The 9,914-nt window shown below is 37.0% G+C and overlaps 1 protein-coding gene across 2 annotated transcripts; it reads left to right on the top strand.

Moving 5' to 3' along the window:
- The first annotated feature begins 1,178 nt into the window (after nucleotides 1–1,178).
- LOC103984942 (arginase 1, mitochondrial) lies at nucleotides 1,179–9,913 on the top strand. 2 transcript variants are annotated; one of them, XM_018826391.2, is made up of 8 exons: nucleotides 1,179–1,305; nucleotides 1,384–1,496; nucleotides 1,595–1,736; nucleotides 2,920–3,079; nucleotides 4,943–5,076; nucleotides 6,732–6,941; nucleotides 8,821–8,931; nucleotides 9,386–9,913. In XM_018826391.2, exons 3-8 carry the CDS (start codon nucleotides 1,599–1,601, stop codon nucleotides 9,644–9,646), a joined length of 1,014 nt encoding a protein of 337 aa, XP_018681936.1. In that variant the 5' UTR covers nucleotides 1,179–1,305; nucleotides 1,384–1,496; nucleotides 1,595–1,598; the 3' UTR covers nucleotides 9,647–9,913. The 2 variants fall into 2 exon arrangements, with proteins under 2 accessions (XP_018681936.1, XP_009400802.1); XM_009402527.3 differs by lacking the exon at nucleotides 1,384–1,496 and having other exon boundaries at nucleotides 1,194–1,305.
- Nucleotide 9,914: the final 1 nt, after the last annotated feature.

Raw genomic sequence — 9,914 nt, 5'->3', positions numbered from 1 at the left:
TGATAATTGCGGATGATATCGATGGTACCGGCGGAGGTTATGATTAGTTGTTGTGGATTAGGAGAGCAGAGGAGAACAGTAATAAGAAGTAAGGGTTGTTTTGCATTTGTGTCGGTGTCAATGTAGATATTAAGCGATTTTTTTATTGCTTGACAATTATATCAATGTCGGCATAATTATCGAGCGATTGTGTTAATTCAGATATATATCGACCTATGACAAAAGGATCACTCAATAATTGCGTCAACACTGGCATTCCTTGTATATGCATCGACATTAACGTAATTATCAAATGATGTCACTCTGGTCACTTGATATCTATGCCTATGCCAATGTCGATGCAGATATAGAGTAATGAAAGGGTTGCTCGGTAACTGTGTCGTTACAAAAGTGAGCGATCATCACCTCTTATCGTATTTTTTTTTATTCACAATAGTCACTTATGGCCCTAGTGACATTATAGTTCACCGTCATCGAACCATCAATTAAAATAGTTTATCGTCGATTAAAATATTAAAATTATTATTTTTATTTATTATTTTAATATCTCCGTCAATAAATTGATGATGTTAGGATAAATGAAATTATATATTTTATTTTTATAACTATAAATAAAATTAGATATTTTATTTTCATAATTATAAATAGAAATAATTTTTTTTATTTTATAATTATAGAAATTTTAATATAAATTTTTTAAGTCTAAAAATAAAAATATTAAGGAGATCTAACGACAAAGGTTAATATGCAATTAACCCTCACGATGATTCTAATGTCATCTACGATACTAATATCTGACATGCTTTCGTGCATGAGTTTTGTTCGTATTTGGTCAGTCATAAGACTATTTATCATTAAGTATGGGGAGGTTCAAAGTGCTTCGACTGAGAAGGCTGATCAACCGATGCACACGATTTGGGTTCTTATTAAACCCAATAAGCGAATCCTATGAGAATACCTAATGTTTCATTTGAATCTATTTTAAGTTGGCTTAAGGAGTATTAAATCCAATTTAAATAACAATATTTAGAAGAAAAAAATAGTCTAAGTGTGAATATTATTTGGTAATAAATGGAATGGTTATCAATTTCATCATGTCGAAATTGAAATCTGGATCGGATCCCAATACGTACTTTGTGCCGAACACGATTTACACGGGCGGCGGGTTTCGCAAACGAACCCGGCCCGTTTCTGTCCTCGCGGACAATTTCTCGGTACAGTTCGCCGCATCCTTATCCTACTCGGCCACATCGGGAAAGCAACCTGACAACATCCCCGTCTTGGGCCTCCTCGCCGCCGTCCCAGGTACCGTCCGATGCCGTCTCCCTCTCTGCTCACGCTTCCCGACGCGCTCCCAGTTGATTTCCATTGTTTTCTTTCTAGTTCTTGGTCCCGTACATCCAAAGTTTGTTCCAGCGTGTCGATCCAAGCGCTCCAGGGCAGATTCATTGGCTCGCCCCATCCCAACTGCCTCCCTCATCGTCACTACCAAGCCGGTAGATTGTGGTCTTGTGCTTTTGAGCTTTGGGGCGAGACCTTTTTCTTGTTTATCTGTGCATATTTTAAGCGCGCGTATGTTGTTCATGGCTTGCAGAAAGATGAGCCACGGAACGAGGTGGATGCACTACTTGAAGCAACTGAGCTCCGCGAATGTGCCCGCTGCCTTGATAGAAAAGGGCCAGAACCGCGTCATTGACGCTTCCCTCACTCTGATCCGCGAGAGGGCCAAACTCAAGGTGACCACGGCTGAAAAGATGTCGCCTGCGAGTGTTTTGCTTGCCAAACTCGTTATTTGTTCCTTTGGAATTTGCCATAAAGATTTTGAATCGGGTGGCCACTGATCCTTAAACTGGTAGGAGAGGGTCCAATATATATTTTATCTGGCATCCGCGCAAGTTGGATTAAGCTTTACATTTGAAACTGAACCAAAGTGTTGTGCATATATTAATTAGACAAAGAGAGGGTAGATAGATACACGATTTAAATATTTGATCTGCTTAGATAAAGAGAGGGTAAATACAAGATTTAAATATATGTTCTGTTTTGATACCATACTAGTGATTTTAATCAAGCTATCAGAAACCCCAAAAATTTAGTTAGGTGGATGCCCGATACATTTTATACTCTTAACAACTTGTTTTGTTCAGCATTAGACCTTTTCAACGCTGGTTACTGTTGGATTTGAATGTAATTGTTGGTATCATCAAATTTGTCATCTGTGTTAAGTTACAAGTGGAATATTAAAAGTAGAGATAATAATTCGAAAAGTCAGCAGTTTAACTGATCTTTTCTTCAAATGCTTTCAAACATATTATCGTTGTATAAATATATCTAGGCATCCTCATGAGGTATATGGGACACATAGGCAGATTACTTGTGGAGAGAGGCATATGGGTGTTGAGGTAAATGTTTGCTTTCAATCAGATGCACTCGAGTGCTTTTGCACTTAGCAAACAGTTTAATATATTTTACCGATTTGAAGCTTTAGGCAGCAATGCAAATGAGCATGTGAGTTAGTCGCCAAATGCAGGCAAGCTGAGATGAACTTCATGTTTGTTGACTAATATAGTAAAATGTGGATAAAAAACACTAGTGGTAGGTGCTATAACATATATGTGAAAGAGAATCATGGTATTTGTACTGAGATTCTATGTTGCTGATAACAACTGATGCACTTGTTTATGTTGCTTGTGTTTAGTGATCTTTCTGGTTGTAAGTTGCATGAATTTGATTCTTCTTCAACAAAGGAGCTGACAATCATCCATACACCTACTTTGTAAAGTTGGTTGCATTCTGCTGCTTATTAAAAAAATTAGCACTCAACTATTGGCATGTTTTATTAAATTAATTGCTTTTACATGCCACGTTCCTGTATTTTTTGGCCTCTCTGAACTGAATGAATCTTCCCTTCTTTTCCAGGGAGAATTATTAAGGTCCTTGGGTGGTGTCAAAGCTTCAACATCGCTCCTAGGGGTTCCATTAGGGCACAATTCTTCTTTCCTTCAAGGACCTGCTTTTGCTCCTCCTCGCATAAGGGAAGCTATCTGGTGCGGTAGCACCAATTCTACCACTGAAGAGGGTACTACAAAGTTCTTATTTCTTGCTGTGCATTAATTTGATAGGAGTGTTCTTGTTAGTGAAACACATCAAGTAGATTTAACTGAATACTTCATGCTTGTAACTTTTCGTTATATGTTTTTCATCATTACCTCTAAATATGACCTATTTTCTTGTTAGCATAGTATTTAAACTTATGTCAAGTAATTGATTACTTGTTTTTGTGGAAATGTAATCTTTCTCAATAGTTACATGTGACTTGCAAACAAATTCACTGCAAAATCACATAATATGTAGTTCTGATTTACCAATTCCACAATGTTTATACAATGTGATCTTGGTGACCCATACTATTTCTTGTTTAATCTTTCAGATAAGGCATCTACAAAAGATAGAGATAAGGTGTCGTGGAACTAGGAATAAACAGTGTTTCTAGAGAGGTTTTTCTTAGTCTTAAAAGGTCAAATAGTATACTAGAATCTCAAGGGCATGGATCAGAATGTTGATTTAGGTGACATGGGTTGAAGAAGTAACAGGGGATATTTTCTTGAAAATTTCCATATTACGCAACATGTATACTTTCAACTTTGAGTCTATAGTACTTGATGGCGAGTATAGTGGATAAGAAAATTGGAAGATGAAGAGATATGGGAAGAGATATATGAGGGGAGAGTAACAAGTTATTACACCATGAATAAAATCTTGAATGATAATAAATTAATTATGACAATCAGTGATGGATAACTTGAGGAAAATATGGAAATTCTCATAGAGTGATGTCTGAAATTGGTCACTAATGAACACTAGGGCACCATCAGTGCTTTGGTTGGGTCTCCTCCAATGGTTGAGATAGCACATGCCAAATGAATAGTAAATAAATAAAAAGAGAAGAAGGTTCACGAGACATAGAAAGCTAAGGAAGTCAAAATGAAGTCTATAAAACAATCTGTTGGATTGTTTTTGGTACACGAATAAGAGTCATCTAAACAATTGTGCATAGTAATTGGTTATACAAGAAGATCATATACTTCTTTCACCAAAATGAATGTCATGACTCCATGGCGGATGGGTCAGGGTCCTCGATGTGATGATATTGTCAATACGGTACATCTGCAAGAAGCTCAACCCAGCTTCTTATAGAGCTTAAAAACATTTCTTTTAAGCTGTAAGTACCTCCAAAGAATCTTTTCTGAGTTGTTAACAACTCAAAAGAGCACTAAAGGGGGCCAAAGGTGCCCAACGTGAGGGACAAACTTGTTCCATACCCCCATCAGATCAGCACATACTGGTCCAGCCAGCACAGAATACCATGATTTCTTGATCTGAGATCTTATTGATGGTTGAGTGGATTGGACCGGGCAGGCTGGATACCGATTCCTCATTAGAGTGGTACATTTTGGTCTGGCTAATACAAAGTACCAAGGTTTCTTGATCTGAGGTCTTATTTATAGTTGGCTGGATGGAACTGGGCATACTGGTTCCCTGTCAGATTGGTGTGTACCAGTCTGACCAGTAGAGTACAATGGTTTCTTAATTTAAGATTTTGTTTATGGTTGGGTGGATTGGACAAAATTTTTGTTAGTTTTGATGAACAATACAAAATGAATTAGTGTCATTACTAAATTTTTCTGGTAACATATAATATATTTTATTGTTCACAATCAATTACTTTGCTTTTTTCTTTTCATTCATATCCAGGCTTAATTAAGATGCAAATATTAGGTCACAAGGATGTTATCAAATTTCCATATGTTCACCATGATTCTAGACAGATGACTCCTTTTTTGTATACTTAGGTGTCTATCACTAGTATCCTGTATTGTTTAATTTACTTTATCTGATCAAATGCCTTGACTTAATCAAATACTATTCGGTAATTACACAGGTAAAGAATTAAATGATCCTCGTGTGCTGACTGATGTTGGTGATGTTCCTATCCAAGAGATACGTGATTGTGGGGTTGATGATGACAGACTAATGAATATTATAAGTGATTCAGTTAAGCTAGTGATGGAAGAAGTAAGACAAAGAGTTTCTTTTTTCTACTATGAGATTCCTTTCTTAACTATTTGATTTCTGCTCTATGCTAATTTGAAATTTTTGGCTTAGATTATCATATCAGTGCATTATCTAACCTGGCTACTTCTAGATCTAGTAGATCAATCTTGCAAAGGACCAGCTTGTTATCCAACATGCAACCTATTCTCAGTTTCCATACATAATATAGTTATCCAACCGATTTCATATATAACCTCCTAATGGATGCAGCTCATTGTGGTTGCATGCTATGTGCTTTAAGAGAATTACAAAATATAGTTTGATATAGAAAGAGGTAAAATGGTCAAATAGGTCAAGCAACATGTTCAGCTGTGACAACATCATTAATTGAAATGCAGATTGAGTTGAATTTCATAGTTGATAAGAAAAGACTGTTTAGTACATAAGGCTCTTACCAATATGAGGTCTGGGGAGGGTTAGTGTCTAAAGCTTACATGGTGATTCACAGGTTCAAACTGGAGTCCTTAATGTGTGTAGTACACCCACCACTTTAGCGTGTTAGAATTTACCAGTAGTTATTAGCATTTATTTCACATCAATATGTTGATAGACTTCATGCTTGTCGAACCATGAACATGATATTAGGGATAAAAATGGATTGGATTTGTATCAGAGCACAAGTGATACAATCCAGCCCTGAAACTGTATCTCATGGTATACTGTTCTGAAAAGTATTTTCTGTTGATAAAAGTTCATGAGCAACCACAAACACGATGCACCATAAGCCAATGTCAACAACGGTCCATACTCCTACATTTATCTATATATCAACCGAAATGGTTGTCTATATCATTTCCCCTTGCAACTCACATGTTGACATTGACATGCTGACAAATGGCAGGTATTTAGCCCTCTGCTAACTAGCATAGGGGTGTGCCGCAATCATGATACCCTTAGTCGTAATTTTTTATCATATCAATTTCTGTTCATATTCATAGCCCAAGACATAGGATTAGGCTAGCAACTCAAAAATTCTGAAAATTTTCAGCAAAAAGTTAGAATTGACTGATAGGATGACTAGGAAGAAAACTAATATGATCTCTTTATAGGTCACTAAGTGGGCCAACGAAAACTTGATGGATTCATAATACTAGATAACAAGACTATTATGCTAGAGGTGATGTGAGTCAATCTTTTCAAGAAAAATGTTATTATCAGGACCCATACTGGTTCTGTCCCAAACGGAATGGGTTTAAGCCATACCGATCGTAGTCCAGGTTGGTATGGATCCGAGTTGTACAGGTCACTGTACCACTCGATGCACCAATACTATACTGGTCTAATTGGTCACCAAAATCGATATCAAACCAAGATTAAAGTCCTTGTCCCAGGCGACAATTATTTGATTTTCAAGTAGTTATTTACACAATCATTAGTAAGATGAATTTACTGATATGTATAAGAAAATATCCAACAGTTACTGGTATGCAAAAAATACCTTTTATAGTTATTTAATATTTTATTTTTGTGTTTAATATCATTATAATTACATGTCCTTCATTAAATGCATGCCCATTGGTATGCTTCTGTAATTCTTCTTTTGTTACCCTTTTAGCTTTTAGTTATGTGGTGTTGTGTTCTCTGTTCTTGCTGACCTGACTAGATTTTATTTGCAGGATCCACTCCGTCCCCTGGTTTTGGGTGGTGACCATTCCATATCATTTCCAGTTGTTAGAGCTGTATCAGAAAAGCTGGGTGGGCCTCTAGATATTCTTCATTTAGATGCCCATCCAGATATATATGATGCTTTTGAGGGAAATAAATATTCACATGCTTCTTCTTTTGCACGAATAATGGAGGGAGGTTATGCTAGGCGCCTGCTACAGGTAATATGTACCTTCAATTGGTTAATTGTGAGTATGAATGTTATGCTAGACACGTGCTGGAGGTACTATATACCTTTAATTGGTTAAGTATGAGTATGTCAATACGTCACAGTATTAAACATTGACTATAGGACACTGTTCCCGATTTTTGGGTTATCAGCACAAAATTAAACCATAGAACACACTTTTTATTATCAGATATTACTGATTAGATGTAAACTCTCTCCATGTTTTTTGATGTGTTTTTTGTTGATTCTTGTATTTTTCTTTTGTAGCATCAGTTCATGATGACATGATATGAAAATAATTTTTTAGTCTGCAAAAGCTTACTGACATATGGTTTGTTGTTTATATGCTTGCAACTTATGTTAATCATGATCAAGGAAATTGATTTTCTGATGATAAAGTTTCTCCATTTAACGCACACAGAAAGAATAATAGGAACTCTATGATCTGTAATATTGAAAATGTACACTAGGACAACTAAATATCAATTAACTTAAGACATTTCTCTGTTGGATCTCTGTGTGTGCAAACAAATAGGTTCCATGTGGGAAAACACTGACCGTTAATGTAAAAGTCAAGCATGGACACCTGTGCTGGTGGGATTTAAGCCCTTTAGATGAGGGTGTTGAATGTCTATGTGCGTGCAGATATGCTTCTCTTTCTGTTTGCTTGCATCCCTTTCTTAAATCTTCCTTGTGCTTATCTTAATTTAGGAGTTATATCTGTGAACCCCACTTTAAGGAATCTCCATAGACTTACCAATCATCTGTAGGGAAATGCTCTAACCTAGTTACTGCATGCATTTATCTTGCAAGAACCTTGGTTGACATATATGAAGGCATGCAGCTGCATACTTCACAGACAGTAATAATCTCTTTTCATTGTGTATAAAATAACTTAAGATTAAGAAATAATTCAGTGTTTTTCTATTTAGTATCAAAGTACCTCTAGAAGACTAAATTTGCTCATCTGAATAACTTCATTGCATAATTGAGAGAGAAAATAATCTTAATTCTAACCAACCTAGAATATGTTGTTGTCCTGCTCAGCAGTTCACCAGTCTTTAGCCTTGGTTGAACCCCTTTATAGATCACATAGGGGTCTGCAGCTATACAGGGCTGATCTTAACATGGTTGATTCCCAGTTCAGCTTGGAGTGGGGTTGCTACTGACAAACTGGTTGGGGCCACTGATTAGGTATTGGTCAACCTCAGTCCTATTATGATTTGGATTTATTTGTACCGAGTCTGGGTCTGCTTCCCCTCCTTCCTGTCTTGACTAAGAGATTGTTTCCTCTGTTGATATGGGGTTTCAATCTTCTCAATTAGGAAAAAATTTCTTGCCGTTATTTTTATATAGTCTTTATTTTTATATTATTGTCACTATTTTTACAGCACATTTGAGAGATTTTTCATTGCTCCTTGTATAAAAATGTCCACATTTTTTCCTTATCAAACTTGTCATTTTGCTGAGATAAGTCATATTAATAATTTGCATTTCTTATTCACCTGCTATATAGTACTTTAATGCATGGTTTGCAGTACCGGTCCGTACCGCCCGGTATGGGCGGTACGTACCGGTCCGATAGACTTTCGGTACGCGGACCATATGTTACCGTTCCGACACTGTAGCAGAACTGTAGAACTGCTACAGTGCTCGGCACGCCTGAATATACCGCTCGGTACACCTAGGTGTACCGAGCGGTATACCGTACCGTACCGGTACCGAGCCCAGATCGAAACTCCGGTACAGTACGGTATTGCGAACCTTGCTTTAATGTATGATATTTATGTTCTTATTTCTAGAATGTCTCACTGTATGTGAGATATGCTTGTAAATTGCAAACAACACTAAACAGAGCATCTGATTTTCAGGTAGGAATTAGATCAATCACTCGTGAAGGGCGTGAACAAGGGAAAAGATTTGGGGTTGAGCAGTACGAGATGTGCACCTTTTCAAGAGATCGACAAATTTTGGAAAATTTGGTACTGAATCTTGTTTTCTCAAACAGTTAATTGCTTGTAAATGCATCTTGGTTTGATGGTTCAACTAGAAGCTCTAATCCATGCTTTACTAACCAATTGTTCACTCTTGTAAACTTCAATGCTAATCAAATTACTCTAAACTTAAGTTGCAAGGCCCATAAATTAGAAGCATGCTTCAAGCCAAACTGGCTGCATCTTTATGCTTGTGTGCGTTAGCATGACCATATCTGCAAGATTAGATAATTTGTAATTATGGCATCTAGAAGGAATAAAATCTTCTCCGGAGGATATTACAGCAAGAAGTTGAATGCACTTAGCTGAGTTGGAGTCTTGACTTTTCAAGCATGTCTGAATCATGAACAATGACATAACACTGTGTGATCTCATGACATGGATTACACTGGTCACCATTCTGGTTTTACTAAATGATCTTTCTGCCAAATCGTTCAAACAGAAACTAGGGGAAGGCGTCAAGGGTGTGTACATCTCGGTGGATGTGGATTGCCTCGACCCTGCATTTGCCCCCGGAGTGTCACACATAGAGCCAGGAGGTCTATCGTTTCGTGATGTACTCAACATTCTCCACAATCTGCAAGCTGATGTTGTGGCTGCAGATGTAGTGGAGTTCAACCCACAGCGTGACACCGTCGATGGAATGACGGCAATGGTGGCTGCAAAGCTGGTAAGAGAGCTTACTGCAAAGATTTCCAAGTAGCATAGACAGTGCCTCCTCATTTCCCACCATTAAATAATATTTCCAGCGATCATGGTCATGAATCTGTGCTTGCCCAAAGCTGAGCAGGTAATTCTTGGATATTGAAGTAGTTTATATTAACAGCAGCATATTGTGCTGTGCAGACTTCTATTTGTCATTAGTCTTTATATTTCAAGACCTTAATCTTTTTCTTGTTTTAACCTGCACTATTCCTTGTTAGCAAATTTCACAAAGGTCAATAAAATGAAGAATTATTTGGAAAAGACAG

This window comes from Musa acuminata, chromosome BXJ1-5, assembly GCF_036884655.1.
Source record: "Musa acuminata AAA Group cultivar baxijiao chromosome BXJ1-5, Cavendish_Baxijiao_AAA, whole genome shotgun sequence".
Taxonomy (NCBI): domain Eukaryota; kingdom Viridiplantae; phylum Streptophyta; class Magnoliopsida; order Zingiberales; family Musaceae; genus Musa; species Musa acuminata.
The sequence above is the reverse complement of the archived record's forward strand: the minus strand, read 5'-3'. Positions and strand labels throughout refer to the sequence as shown.

What these genes read in the sequence shown, in the direction of transcription:
- LOC103984942 (XM_018826391.2), top strand. Translation starts at nt 1,599, where the DNA reads ATGAGCCACGGAACGAGGTGGATGCACTACTTGAAGCAACTGAGCTCC. An exon ending in GCGAGAGGGCCAAACTCAAG is followed by an intron (nt 1,737 to 2,919) that starts GTGACCACGGCT and finishes CTTCTTTTCCAG; the next exon opens with GGAGAATTATTAAGGTCCTT. An exon ending in ATGCTAGGCGCCTGCTACAG is followed by an intron (nt 6,942 to 8,820) that starts GTAATATGTACC and finishes TCTGATTTTCAG; the next exon opens with GTAGGAATTAGATCAATCAC.